This window comes from Eucyclogobius newberryi, unplaced genomic scaffold (genome assembly GCF_026437365.1).
Source record: "Eucyclogobius newberryi isolate DKJ021-1_F unplaced genomic scaffold, fEucNew1.0.hap1 SCAF_22, whole genome shotgun sequence".
Lineage (NCBI taxonomy): Eukaryota > Metazoa > Chordata > Actinopteri > Gobiiformes > Gobiidae > Eucyclogobius > Eucyclogobius newberryi.
Window position 1 is genome coordinate 20,515,251 of NW_027315857.1, and position 15,729 is coordinate 20,530,979.

Here is a 15,729-nt window from a genome sequence, read left to right on the forward strand (position 1 = left end):
GCGCCACTTCCCGATTGGCTGCTCCACCTGTCAGTCTGAGAGGGTGACCCGGCGCCGCTCGCGTTCGAGTGGGTAGCGCCTACGCCTCCCGTTGGGGTCAGAATCAGAAAAGGTTTATTGCCGTTGTCAATGAACAGGATTCACAAACATAGGAACTTGTCTTTGTGATTTGGTGCAACATAAAACAATGAACAATGAATAAGTTGGAACAATTTTAAGTCTGGCTCAGAACGAAGCATCGTGGGTTCAAATCTGGCTCTCGACAAGTTCGCTGCATGTCATTTCCCAGTCTCATCCTCCATCCAGGCTAAACTGTCCCGTCAAATGAAGCCTACGGGCCAAAACAAAGGAAATGATGGTTACCTGAGTGATTTGCCATGTTTTCCTTTGAAACCGCTTTCCATCTTGATTTTTCATTGCATATATCTTTTCTCCAGCGGGACAACTAAAAGTCCTCTTATCTCATGCGATCCTGATGAAAAATAACATAAAAGCAAGTATTGATTATGGCAGAGTGCTGGCGTATTGATCAGACGTACACGGTGGCGGGAAATGGTTCTTAATGCAATTTTTGTGTGAAGATTTGCATTTCTTTTCTTCTTTTTATTCAAGAAGCAGTAACGTCGGTGTAAAGATTGAAAAATGAACCGCTAACACAATACAAGAATCTATATACAACTATAGCAGCCACAACTTTTATGCCTGATATGCCACCGCGATTCCACTTAAATCTGATTGCGATTTACCTTGCGGCCTTATCTTTTGTCTTTTTCCCGCACTCTCAGGTATCGTGCGATTTCCAGACCTAAATATGGGCCTCAGCTGTGAAAGGAAGAGCAGATTTAAGCAGACAAGTCATCTGCATCTGCTCCATGCGTTACATAAGAATAACAGACAGGCCACACAGGGACCACTGCAGAACACAGACAAACAAGCACCAGATCTGCCTCATCTTTAAATGACCTATTCCTCTGCATTATTCAGGCGTTTTTGCGGCTGAGCGGGTAGAACTTGTAACGTGAAGCTTTCAGGTTCAAACACCAGGTGACGTGGGGGCTTCTTGTCCCAGAATTTGAACGTTTCTCCTCGTGTCTGGGTGGGTTTCCTCCATGCACAACCCAAAACATTCACAACAGATCCTCCGGCTAAGGTCCTGAACGAGTTGAGCCCAAGATCTGGATCTCTGTTGCTGCACAGAAGGTTGTCCCAGCAGCTATAAAGAATGTGTGAAATAAAAGGCAGAGGACACATTTTTCTACAGTGATAAAAGTACAACTTAACAACGTTGGCTTTTATATTTTGCACCTTGTTTTCTTACATATGTTGTAGGGCTGTGCAATTACGTCATCACATTTATTTCATTTATTTCATTTCATTTACTAAATTATTTTATTTATTTTATTTATTTTATTTATTTTATTTATTTTATTTATTTCATTTTATTCATTTTATTCATTTTATTCATTTTATTCATTTTATTTTTAAACCCTAACAAATTGGATAAAGTTTAAAATTAGATTTAAAGAAAAATAAGGCATCCAAAGGTAAGAGAGCTTAAGGCACACAAGATTCAAAATAACAGTCAGATTTTGTCCACTTTCTTTCAAATAACACAATTTCAATTACGATTATGATTATTGCTCTAGTCAATTACAAAGAACGTGTAATCGAGTGTATGACCGTTATCTTTTAAACCTTCTTTTTGCACGTGCAAGTTTATCTTCTCTCTGAGCAAACAATTGTGATTCAAATCATTTAGAAACACGTTAAAGGAAAGGCAAAAGGACATGCCACCTTCAAAACGAGGCTAAAACAATAGCTTCTTGCGGAGAAGTTGAACTGTGCAACGAATCGAATGTGAATCGTGGCTTATTGCTACAATCAGTTACAAAGAATGCGTGATGATAATCATTAAAAACAGTTCAATAAAGTGCATGAATCAGTCTAATAATCGTGATTTCTTCTGTGACTTAGATAATAGTCATTGTTAGTCACATGTCAAACTGTCCTGCCATTTGCGTTGGTTAATACTCTTTTTATCCTTCATCTGACTTCGATATTTCTCGTGTAATATTATTTGTCAGTTTGGAAGCGACAGAGAAGAACATCTTGGCAGTGATTTAGCTCCAAACAAAATGAGATAAAGCGGCGGAGATGAGTGTGAAAAACGCACCCAGATATGAACTTTTTGAGAGCAGAATGTCAAGCGATAATCCGATTTGGAAACGGAGCGGTATCGGCGCTTTCGTCACAAGTTCTTGGAGCCGCGATCGATGCTTTAACGTCACGGGGTTTATCAAATTCACCCCGTCGAAGTAATTTATGAGGTGTGACTGTGCGTTTGTTTTTTCGCAGGAGAGACACGCCGACAGCTTGATCCAAAACCAGCATTATCAGGTGAGTTCAAAATGACTTAAAGGACAAGTATTATGTAAGATAAGATAAGATAAGATATTCCTTTATTGTCCCACATGGGGAAATTTCATTGGTGCAACGCAGGTAGATACAGAGGTAGATCCAGAAGAACAGATCACTTATAGGAAGTCTGAAAAACACTTTCAGTAGAAGATCTCCTACAAATAAATAAAAACTCCCATAGACAAATAAATACATAAATACCATTGCATGTGATCCCGACAGTAATTGCACATGAATATGTGTCACGACAGCACATGGATTGCACATGAATTTCACAGTAATTGCACATACGACAGAATTGCACATCAGTATTAGGTTAGGTCAGTATTGCGACGGGATAACGTGACGATCTCCGGGTAAGACGACTGTTCTCCGCAGTTTCATGAGTTCCTCCTTTGTGGAAACGCGGTACGGCACCGGCCGGGGGGCGGGGCCGGGACCGGGGGGCTCAGAGCCAAGACACATCGCCACGACACGACGAAAACACTCAATCCAGCCGAATAAAGTCAAAACAAGTTAATTTAAAGCGATTCCAGTGCGTGCCCCGATGGTTCGTGAAGTTCCTCTTTCATATAAACGTGTATATAAACGTGTACCGACGACACGCCGGACTTTAGCGCGGCCGGAGGGCGCGGGGGGGGGCTAGTGGGCTCGCTCGGAGCTAGCTCACGTCACAACAACACAACGAACGCAACGAAAAACGCTCAAATCCAGCCGAAAAAAGTCAAAAACAGTTGAATTAAAAAAATATTCCAGCGCGTGTCCCTATCGTACAGTAAAATAGAAAAAATATACTAACTATATTTACAAAATATAGGAGATAAAGCACAATAAGTGTGAGAAAGAAGAGAGAGCGTTTACACCGGGCTGCCAGCTGTACCAGCGCCTTATGACGTATGTGTCCTTTTGTACTGTTTTTTGCCTTTAAACCTGCTCGTGAGTGTGTTTATTTGGTTTTTGAACTTGACATGATTTATACATTGAGAACGGCGCATGACTTTCCATGGATTTGTGGGGAATAAACAAAAGCTAGCTTGACCCTGACAAGTTAATGTAAGCGCACAGCTGTGATGAAAGCGATTCGATGGCGGAAACGAGTCCGGGCGATGATCTTCACAAAACTGAAATCAAATGTTTGTCAGAGGCTCAAAGGGAGAGGACACACGAAACAGGAGCCATCAAACAAGTGTGAATGAAGATAAATAAAACGGCAGGCTTGTTTTCGATCGGCAAACAATGTAGAGAGAGGTGTTTAGAACATTTTTCGAAGGTCAAACAAAGTACATTTTGCGTAATATGTGTCCTTTAAAGTAGTTGATTAATGCAAAAGCGAAAAAAATCAGTGTAAAAAATCTGCCAAATGTTACAGTTATGATCGGTTTTAGCTCCGGCAACGTGGTCTAAGAAGTAACAGACGTTTGAAACCATGAGACTCTTTAAAGGCGCATTGTGTAACTTTTCTAGTGGAGGATCCGCCTTCTTTTCTCCACGGAGATGTTCTTGCTCAGCCTTGAACATTGCACATTATTGCACCAAACGCATCGGCCTCAATGGAGAACGCCAGGGGACAAAGGTCGGATCAATGAAGAAACAAACCGGCTCAGTTGAGATTTAATAATCAAACAAATGTGGAATATATGTAAAATAAAAAATAAAAAGTGGAGAGATAACACCTTATACCTTACTACACCTTATTTTTTGCTTTATTCAGTTCGTTTTGCAGCAATTTTGTTATATAAATTGAAAACGTTTTGTTCAATTTTGCATATCTTCAAAACAACATTCACGTTATTATCTAAACCTATAGTATTGTATGGTGGGCGTCGACAACCTTATTTGTGATCTTCTTTTTTCTTTTCTCTGCCTGCTTCTTTACACATCCGAATTTAGTCCTGTGAAAGCATTTATTTGTTCGGACGGAAGCGCCTTGCTCGTAGACACAACAACGGCGCGCGCTTCGAACGACACATAAACTAACCACCAGTTGCGCAAAGCTACCAGGAAAAAAAGGGATTTACCGTATTTTCCGGACTATAAGTCGCACCGGTGTATAAGTCGCACCAGCCAAAAAATGCATAATAAAGAAGAAAAAAACATATATAAGTCGCACTGGAGTATGAAATGCTGTTACAAGTGTGAAAATAACAAATAATATCATATATAAGTCACTCCGGAGTATAAGTATATGAGTATAAGTCGCACCCCGGCCAAAACTATGAAAAAAGGTGCAACTTATAGTCCGGAAAATACAGTAATTGGTCTGTTGTGGAGCAATGAAACGAGTGGGAGAGTGTATTTCAAATCCATCCACATTTGCATCTTCACTTTAGTTTCTCGGATATTATTGGCCGCCCTTCGCTCGCGTCCATCTCCGTGTTTTCGATTTGGCCCGGCTGCGTCCGCGCTTTGGCGATGCAGCGTCGTCAGCGGCTGTTAGCGGCGGTTAGCGTTGTTAGCGGCGCGGCGCAGCGACGCCTTGGCAGAGCGGCGGCAGCCTGGCTCGCGCGCAGGTGTGGAGTGGGAGGGAAAAAAGGCAGCATCTCGCCAGCACCAAATGTCCCTGAAATCCAGCTAACCCTCGCAAAGCATCGCGGGTCACGGCTGCTTCTGCCATGGAAACCGCCGCAGGGAGACGGGCATTTTGTAGAAAAACAGACATCCGCGCTTGTTTCGCCGTCGCTGAAGTCCGCGTGAGAGAATGAAATGTCAAACGTAGTATTAATGCAAGACTGCGGGTGTCAAGATGATGAGGTTGATCGATATTCGTGATTATTCAGGTCACAATATAATTGAAAGAACCAAAAAAGAATCATCGTGACCATTTTAGAAGCAAAATTAAGTTGTTTTTGTTCAATATATAGTAAAAAAAAATAAGAAGTAAATGTGAATAACTTTTTAATCTGGCTGTTTTTGTCATATTTGATGTATTTTTATATTTTATTTTGTCTTTTAGAAAGTTCAGTTCTGTAAAGCCGGTCACAAATTCGAGGAACAGAGTACGGTCAGACTTTTGAGGTCACATCTTTCCCTGCAGTTTTTTTGTGTTCTTACTTTTTAATTATATATATTTTTTTAAACTATAACTGGCTTTGAGAATGGTTGGTGGTGAATTCAAATTATTTCGAGGTAAAACTAATGCCATTCGAATCGAGCTTCTTCTCCTTCTTCTTCTTCTTCTTCTTCTTCTTCTTCTTCTTCTTCTTCTTCTTCTTCTTCTTCTTCTTCTTCTTCTTCTTCTTCTTTTTCTTCTCCTTCTTCTTCTTCTTCTTCTTCTTCTTCTTCTTTCTTCTACTACTTCTACTACTTCTACTTCTTCTACTACTACTTCTACTTCTTCTACTTCTACTACTTCTACTTCTACTACTTCTACTTCTTCTACTACTACTACTTCTACTTCTACTACTTCTACTTCTTCTACTACTACTTCTACTTCTACTTCTTCTACTACTTCTTCTACTTCTACTACTTCTACTTCTTATTCTTCTACTACTACTTCTACTACTTCTACTTCTACTACTTCTACTACTACTTCTACTACTTCTACTTCTTATTCTTCTACTACTACTACTACTACTTCTTCTACTTTGACTACTTCTACTTCTTCTTCTTCTTCTACTACTTCTACTACTTCTTCTTCTTTTTCTTCTTGTATCCATAAAGTGTTACATCACCACCACCTACTGTAGTTGTACGTCTTAAAAGTGTTTTACAACATACGGTTAAAAAATATATATAAAAAGAAAGAAAGAGTGAAAAAGAGAGAGAGTGAAAAAGAGAGGAAGAGTGAAAAAGAGAGAAAGAGCTTATCCTCAAATCGAGCTAACTTTCATTCTCACTCAATCATCTGTGATAAACCCGTAACCGTCGCAAACTGTCTCCAAACAGGAAGTGATCCGCAGCCTGGTGAAGCGGTACGTGGCGGCCATGATCCGGAGCGCCAAAACGGACGAGGGGCTGACGGAGGAGAACTTCAAGGTGGGATCCCTTTTGTTGCTTAATATCATCGAGCAACCGGAATAAACTGCGATGTCATGAAGAAGAACGCAGTATCATCACATTTTCACACTCTATAGGCAAGGAAAGTTTATTTGTAGAGCACATTTCATACACAAGGCAATTCAAAGTGCTTCACAGAGCAGGAAAAATGCATTAAAATCACAAGGAAATTACAGAAACACAATAAAATGAACAAAATAAAAATAAAAAACACCTAGCCAAATCCAAATTTACCACATCCGCAGGCATTCCAGACACTCCTTCCCATATTTATTTGACATTGCAGCATGACAGGTGTCTCCGGGATGGACACATCACTTTTAGATTGCTTTGTTCCCATATCAGCGCACTTTCTGCAAACTGTAGTCGTTTTTATTTCCTCTTTATCCGGACAAAACGACAACATCAGGATCAAAAAGTGTACGTTCCGTTTTATTAAGCATATTTCCTTTGCCTTACATGAAAAGCCGTATTGTAGAGCTTTATATTTGTTCAATTTTATGCCTCTGAAAACATCCTAGTGTCATTTTTACGCTCTCCTTTTCCTCGCAAATCCTCCACTCTAAATAATGGTCTCTGGTCTGATGGAGCCGCTGGAGCTCGGATGTGCTGCTTCTGAAGTGGAATATTTCCTCTGGGTGTGAAAAAATAAAAATAAAACACCCCTTGCTCGTCGGCGTGTACTTTTCAGTGTATTTGTGTGTGTGTGAGAGGAGATTTAGGACGGAACAAAAAGGTGTTAAACCAACATCAGCTGGAGTCGGCGTCCCAGGAGAGAGAGAAACATTTGGACATTTGAGCGCCGAATGTGCCGTTATATCAACAAAAGGGACGACAGATGGATTTAAATGCTTTGAAGTCGATGGTTCTACGACTTTTAACACCAAGTACCACCTAAGATAATGGTACAACCTGAGTACGACCAGATTTAAACGCTAAAAAAAGATGTTGACCTAAATTAGGGCTAAACTTGGTCAGAAAAGAGACTTAACCAGGTCTAAAATAAGACTAAAAGGTCGATTAACCCAAAAGAGGATAAAAATCGTTGATCGAATTGTCTCTAAATGAAACAATTACTAGAAAAGGATAAATAAATGCTTTAAAGTCAACGGTTCTCTGACTTTTACCACCTAAGATAATAGTTAGCTTCCCGAGTACGACCAGATTTAAACCTTAAAAAACTATGTCGACCTAAATTAGGGCTAAACGTGGTCTGAAAAGAGACTGAACCAGGTCTAAAATAAGACTAAAAGGTTGATCAACCCAAAAGAGGATAAAAATCGTTGATCGAATTGTCTCTAAATGAAACAATTACTAGAAAAGGATAAATAAATAGAACATAATACCAAAAAAGCATGTGAATTAGAGCCAGAAGAGCAGGGAACGTCTCACGCAACATACTGGATATGAATTGATATTGGCAAAGGGCGTTAGCGAGTGTCGAGGTAACGCAGTGTGCAATCATTGTCTCACGTTACCGCACGATGTCATGCAATGTGCTGTCGACCTGCGAGAGATGAGTTCGCCGAGATAACATGTCACCGCCACGGCAACGGAGGGAATAGGAAGGCAATCGGGGCCAAAGAGCGTCACACCGCTACGGGTAAAAGGTCTGTCCGGTTTTACAGTTACTTAGACGCGAAGGCGGCGGGATTTGGGCAAAATGTCAAATTCTGTCAAGAAATGCGATGGATTTGGGATTTATGTATGATTAAACGCTTCCATGAAAATTTACAAAAAGACCTGAAATTATAAAACAACAGTTTGTTTTACAAGGTACAAGGTATTTTGTTGTTCGTGGAGGGAATTATAGTACCTATTGTTGTGTCCATTCCAATTGCGATTTTGATTTGATTGTAATAGATCTTGCAGCGCCACTAAAAAGACAAATTTGAGCTTTTTACTTATCTAAAATAGAGACTTAATTACACGTTCAAACAAATAAGAACTGTGTGTTTTTGTTGCACGCGAAATTCTCACGTTTTCGTCATATTTTTCTTGAAGGAGCTGAAGCAGGATATCTCGAGTTTCCGCTACGAAGTCTTGGATCTTCTGGGGAACCGACGACCTCCGCGACGGAATTACTCCTCCAGCGAAACCACGAGAGACGACGGGAACACGGCTTCGGAAGACGACAGCGAATCAGGCGACGGCGGCGGAGGAGGAGGAGGAGGAGGAGGAGGAGGAGGAGGAGGAACGGGGGAAAGATCCCAAAAATCATCCAAGGGTGTTAGCTTCATGGTCCCGCTGGAAGAAGACTCCGGAGCAGGCTCGACTTTGGGCGTCTCTGCTTTGGTCCGATCGATATCTGGGATGCCGTCGTCGGAATCGGCGGGCGGGCAGGACGAGGGCCCGGAATGGGGTTTGGAAGAGGAGGACGAAGACGGAAAACCAAAAAGCAACGGGTTGAAAACGAGCATGTTGACCGCCACTTCCGCTACCATGCTAGCGTCGACCTCCTTCACGTCGTCCCTGGCGCGAGCGAGAAGCCGCCTGCAACAGATGTCGACGACGAGCGGCAAAACAGACTCCTTCAAGCGCCTGTCCTACCTGTTCTCCCAATCCAAGCGCAAAGCCCCGCCCGTTCCGTTACCCCTGCAAACGTCGCCGAGTTTCACGATCTCCGACGGCCTGCTAAGACCGCTGGGCAGCCACGGACACGCCGATTTCGGGCACGTGACACGGAGCGAGCCGCACCTGCACGAGGTCGGTAGGTCCGCGGACAGTATCGGCCCGGCGTTTTCTCCCGCGCGCCGGACGAACGGACGCGATTTGCTGCTCGCCACTTTGCCCCGCCCCCCGCCCTGCCCCTGCCAATCACTGCACTGCGCTTCCAACATTTCAGAGTCCAGCTCGCGGCTCTTGGATTCGAGCGAGGACGTTTTCCACGGCGGCGGAGGCGTGGGCGGGATCGAAAGGGTGGGCAGGGTGTCCGGGGCGGCGCAAACGTCGGGAGGCGGGCGGGGTATGCTAATGGGAGGGTGGGTGGGGCCTTGTGATGATGTCATCGAGGACAGCTGCGAGGTCATAGAGGAATCTGTGACGACGCAACTATAGGACGGGCTCGGTCACGTGACTGTTATTGTTTTTCTGTTTTGTTTGTTTCGAAAACAAAGGAGAGAGAGACAGAGAGAGAGGTGGGAGGAGCCAGGTGTAAACGCGGGAAGATGGCCGCTTTTGGATTTTTAGCGGCTTCTCTATGAAGGCAGTTTGATGTCATCTGGACAACTTCACCAGCATGTTATTCTAGATCAATATTTATCACAAGCGCATTTAGCAAAACAGTATCTATTTATTTTTGTAGTCCTGAAACCATCTTCACCTCATTGCCGTAGAGTTCAAACTGACTAGTATTCAAAAACGACTAATGTTTAGCATTAGCAAACAATAGAGATAGGTACTATTGCCTCGTAGCCGCCATCACGAAATCGCATGACAATATGATATATACTCTAGCATTCTTAGAAGTATTTGGCATGACTGTATGTAGTACCTAGCATAGTTAGCCCAATAGTTTTAGAAAGGGACTTCTAAGATGATGCGAGCACTTTAAAGCCAACAAATTGTAAAGTTGACGTCCATTTTCTTCAAATTTGCCATTCTTGAAAATTGCTCCCTCATTTGCACCACGTCCAGAATAAAGTGATCATTTAGTTGCTTGACGCTGGTTCTTCTCACTATCCTCAGAATGCACCTGTCATTCTGAGTTCAATTCGCGGATAAAGCGGATTATTTAGCATGTCACGACACTGAGGCCAGAGCAGAGCAAAGTAAAATGTATTGTTAAAGCTGCACTCTAGCCTTGTTTCCATTGGTCCCGTTTAAGGGGTTCCAAGTAGCCCTCGCAAAGAGTTCTGGTGCAGGTTGGCATTAGCTACGTTGGGGCTACACACTACCGCGACACGATTGGACGAGAGACTCAAACAAGACGGCAACAAAAAGCAGCAGCAGCAACGAACGCCGCCGTGATCTCGTGATACATCGCCGTAATTCCAGTGATGATATGTATTATGCGGAGCTAGGGCTGCGCAAATATTAGCATTTCGATTACGACGACTACGCCCGACGATGACGTAAAATGCGAAATAGAGAGGTGACAATTCTTCTCTTCTCTTTTATGCTATGGAGACAGAATGGACAGTAAATTAGTCACTGTTTGAATAATCATGATTACAATTCTGACTAAAATGATTGCGATTGCGTTAAATTGTCTATAATCGAGCTGCCGCACGTCGAGCCGGCGTGTTCGGCAAAACAAAGCTAGCGCACGTTAGCAGCAGTTATAAAGCTGTGTATCAAACGCCAGCCAAAACCCAAAGTATTTTACATAAAAAGATGTTAAAACGTTGCTGAGATCGGCCTTATCTTTACGTATAATTGAGATAAGATTTAGATTGTATTGATTACGAGTGTGTGGCGGCGTTGGCTGTGTCTTGCTGGACGCGAGTGTAGCCCTGGGACGATGGGGTTACCAGCTCGTCACCGTGGAGATAGAGAAGTTTAATGCAATTCTGTGGAAACATTCCAGGGAAAGCGTTTAAACCTCCACGGAGACGCGCAGGCATTGGACCCTCCGTGGTACGATAATTACGATAAATATAGTTGACAATTTGAAACCTAATCATGTTTTTGCCTTTCTTGAATTGCACCTTTTATCCCCGTCCTCGTTACTAAAGCGAAACCAAAAATTAGTCGCACCTTATCTTATTTCACAAAAGCTATGCATGCCAGAGTTAAAGTGGTCCGAGATTGATGGTTCGACCACTGGAACAGGCTCGTTTCTGCTCGCCGTCTTGCATACCTAGCTTTATTTAAAATGCACTTTCGTTCAAACAACAGCCCGACATTGGGGGTCAATCGTCAGCTCCAGGATTGCGTATGGAAATGAGTTTAAACGCTACGGGGAACGTTAGCGTAAACACACACACACACACAGAGCTCGAGCGCGGTGACATCCAACTGCCTTCCGTCAAACGTTAGCATCGCCGCGCATCGGAAACACAAACGACGCACGGGGGAAACTCGCGTGACGCTTTACCTTTTTGGGGGGGAGATTTTTGACCCGATCGAGTGGATTTTTGGAAGCCACGGTTGCTTTGTTCACCCTTTAAACCTCACGGGATTTGCATCTATTGGAAATACGTTGACTCTGATCCTAATTTTACCTGGAAACGGAATGATTTTGGTTCTGAAATCGCTTGCTTACGGGGGGGAAAAAGAGCATAAATGGAACTGGATGAAGAGCATGGATCCACTGCAGCCTCTCTCTCTGCACCACAAAAGGGCCAAGGAACTTCTTCTCTCCTGATAACAGTAATAATCGTACTAATAATAATAATAATAAGAGACTTATATCGACACAATAATATTTTTGTTTTGTTTTTTCTATTTAAATACAACTGTGTTTGCTTCTATTTGAGTTGCCTCTGATATTTCCGGCTTCTCGTTCGGCTCTTCCTCAATAATACACTTTAAACTGGAACCTGTTTAGTAAATGAGTGCGAGGGAAGACGTGAATGGGAATTAATTACTGTCAATGGCTCCCTTCAGACGTTTCATCCATTCGTGTTTAAAAGTCTTGTATTTTGTATCATCCGGGCTATAATTCTATTGTAACAACTCATTTTGTCGGTTCATTTGGTTGCTTTATCCCCCCAAAAAATGTCAATTAACTGTCAACCAGCAGCTGATGTCATTGAACGTTTCATGTATTTCGTTCTTCTTGTCTCCGTGGAGATGTTAGCGCTTTGCCTGGTTAAAGTGGCGTTCTGAACCAAACACAAACGTATATATTTCATGAAGTGTATTTATTGATCAACTCAGCCCAGGGTGGGGATTAATCAATAAACAGTTTAATCATGAATACCTTTAAATTCTGCTTTTAAAACATGCTTAGAGTTCGACTAATAATACAGTCGTTTATCCATTTATACAAGCTTGAAAGTAAGAGTTATAAGCAGTTTTCTGATTGACTGAGCTTTGGTGGTCCACCCCACTTTTACTGAACCGTGTGACATGAACGCATATGAATATTAAGAACGTACAAAAGGGATCGTGAGAGCTAGATACTATGTTAGATAGTTTTAAATACATTCCATACTTCCCCTTTGCTGTTTGAAATGCGGGTACCACAGCTTTACGTCCGTAAATACACCTTTATCAGACTAAATATGATCATTTAATCACTCTTCACAGCAGCCATTGTTTTAGCTTCAGTCTATTGGCCTCACAGTGCATCAGCAAATGGAGATCTTGCATCATTTATTGATTTTATATGGTGATATTTCAATATTGCAGTGATTTTGACGTTCTTTTGTACATCATATATACATACGCTTGCTTTATTTTAAGATAATCTACATGCAAAACCAAGCCGAAAAAGCTTTAATTTTATAATAAAAATGTGTACATTGGTCCTGGTCAAAAGTAACCTCTAAAACTATATAAGAAACACGTTCAAACGCATCAATTCATGTAGAACTCCTGTAGAACATCGTCTGTGGGGAGCCATGTTAGCGAAGATGTTTGTTTATGGTGAAGTGAAGTTGCCTTTTTCTCAATCTGGGACGTTCATTTCAAAAGAAAATTTCACTGTAGTTTCATCATTTTTTAGCATTTATTTTTGTACTTGGGAACAGGCGGCGGGCATAAGCTGAGGCTGTTGAATATACTCTGGTTATTATAATACCAAGATGAAGTAGAGTTATTAATATGCATGTTTGATCAAGACGACTTTGCTTACAACACACACCACACACTGCACAATGTGACGAGGTGGGCAGCTGCTGGGACGCTCTGGAACGGGCTTTTTCTATCATTTAGCAAGGTTTTTAATTCAATTTTTTAATAGGTGGGTGGGCAATATTGAATCCTGATAACAATATTTGTACTATATTATGTTCAATGCAACAAAAAGGTCTCTAATGTTGAGATTTGACTCTCAGACAAATTAAATTGCAGTAAAATGACCCACAAAAATGCACATACATCACCATAAACATTGTATTTATTTATTTATTTGTTCAATGTATTTTATGCATTTCATTTGATTTAATTTGATGTATTTATTGGATTTTATTGGATTTTATTGGATTTTATTGGATTTTGTTTTATTTATTTTATTTATTTTATTTATTTTATTTATTTTATTTATTTTATTTATTTTATTGGATTTTATTTTATTTATTTTATTTATTTTATTTATTTTATTTATTTTATTTATTTTATTTATTTTATTTATTTTATCTTTTTTATTTTTTTATTTATTTAGAATCACCTTTTTTGCTGTATTTTTCAAAATAAACTACATACTTGATTCTAATTTTGCATTAAATAATCACTTTATATTGTGTATTTTGAAATATTGCCCAACTCTAAACTGCACCTTTGTAAAATCTGAGAAATTCTTCCAAATATTGTTGGAGCCTGAAGATTATTTTGATTAAGGCTTATTGTCTTCCCGACTGTGGACCATTCAAAAGATCGAATATTAAGTTTTCAATTGCCACGGCAACTGTGCCAATTTTTCTCATCACACGGAAACCCAATTCAAGGCCCTTTAATGTAGTAACAGTCCCATTTAAACTACATATATTCTGTTAATATTTTATTGAGATTTTAATCAAATTATAATCTTGTAACAGTGTAAACAATGAAGCTTTTTAGTTTATAAACCTTCACGAGACTCGTTTTGACCATTTTATTGCTCAATCGGCAACTTCTTGTTCTAGCCACTATCGTTTTATAGCTTAAACTACTTTTCTAGCGCCCTCTGGTGGTGTTTGGTGAAGACTATTGTTGTGCCAGCTAAGATTTTCAGGTATTTCAAAAGCCACATGCATGATTTTAATTTGAGAAAAGCCATGGTCAAGATGTCTAACAGGAATAAAAGATCATCATAATCAGTGGTGGAGGATGGACACGTGTTTTTATATATTTTAGTGAGATAAAAACATCCAAAAATATAAAACATGCTTTTATTCAAGCCTATTTTGGGGGCTAAACAGTTACACAGTGAGCTGGACTCAAGTTAAATGAAAGTGTCAAATGTCGGGCTCTTGATAAAGGATTGTGCTGAATCCAAGATGTTATTGTCATGTTTTAGTTTATATTAAATGTATTTGTTTCCTCGATACCTTCAGACAACATATCCCCATGAATGCACTTGAAAATGAGAAGGAAAGAAAAAATACTTTCTACTATTTAGTCAAGTTCAAAATGACCAGCTCTCAAATGTAAAAGTAAAAGTATCCAATGTAAGTACAGCACTTTTATGTTTGTACTAAATAGGTTCTTAAATGCTCCGAGTTGAATAAGACAATTAAACGTATTAAATGATCAAGTTATAGTCCAATTTCCTCTCACCAATCTCGTGTTAGGCGTCGTTTTAATCTCGTCCCTCGCATCATTCCGTCTCAAAATGTTACCCGTAACCGTGGTGACCCGGCGTTCTCCTGTCTCCCTGGCAACCCGGCATTCTCCCGTCTCCGTGGCGACCTGGTTCCGGGCTCGGCCTCCCGTAATCAGTCAGACCTCCGGGACACAGATGGCAAAAAAAACTTCCCATAGAATGTACAAAATCAGCGATGTTACGATCCAGACGGAGGGAAATCAACCAAAATTATTCATCAGGCAAGATAAATATTCATGGGTTGCAGTTTCCTTTTATAGGTGACATTTTCAGTACTTTGTCAGCGTTCAAACGGCGCTATTGGACGCTCTATGATAGGCAATCGTTTGTCGTTTATGTCGTCGTGCAAGCTGTAAAAACACCTAAATTATGCGTTTTAACACTGAGCTACCACTATATTATGTTAGAATCAGAAATCAGACTCGGAAAAAGGTTTATTGCCATTGTCATCAAGATCGCAAACATAGGAACATAGAAACTCGGCGTAAAGGTGCAACATAAGACAATGAAAAAGAAGAATATTAAAGTCTATAAAATCAAATAAAACATGAATGAATTAAGAATTTACTAATAAAATAGACATAAACTTGGTCTCAATATGTACATAAAACACACCCAGGCAAACATAGATCCATGAGGCCAACAGGCGGGCGTGGTTCCTAGTTTGTTGTTGATTTCTGCGACGTTTTCTTTCCTTTGTGGGATGCAGCGCCACCTCAGGCGAGCGGGGGTATTTTCGTTTGTTGCAGTCTGTTTGAGCTGCGGTGAGAACGTGAACCGCAACAAATCCAAACGTTTCACGCAACTTATAGTCCCGATCGAATCACTGAAGTGGACAAACAGCACCCTAAGACCTTTTGGATAGGTTTGGACCCGGTGAAACGTGAAAGGTCAAACTGTCTCAT

At 40.8% G+C, this 15,729-nt stretch overlaps 1 protein-coding gene across 1 annotated transcript in view; it reads left to right on the forward strand.

The window, feature by feature from the left end:
• Positions 1-9,956, forward strand: part of trpc5a (transient receptor potential cation channel, subfamily C, member 5a) — a 77,840-nt gene extending 67,884 nt beyond the window's left edge. The window contains exons 15-17 of the mRNA XM_072459114.1: positions 2,356-2,397; positions 6,304-6,393; positions 8,419-9,956. Of these exons, the coding sequence (XP_072315215.1) occupies positions 2,356-2,397; positions 6,304-6,393; positions 8,419-9,471 (1,185 nt within the window). The 3' untranslated portion in view covers positions 9,472-9,956. The remainder of the gene's footprint in view (positions 1-2,355; positions 2,398-6,303; positions 6,394-8,418) is intronic.
• Positions 9,957-15,729: the final 5,773 nt, after the last annotated feature.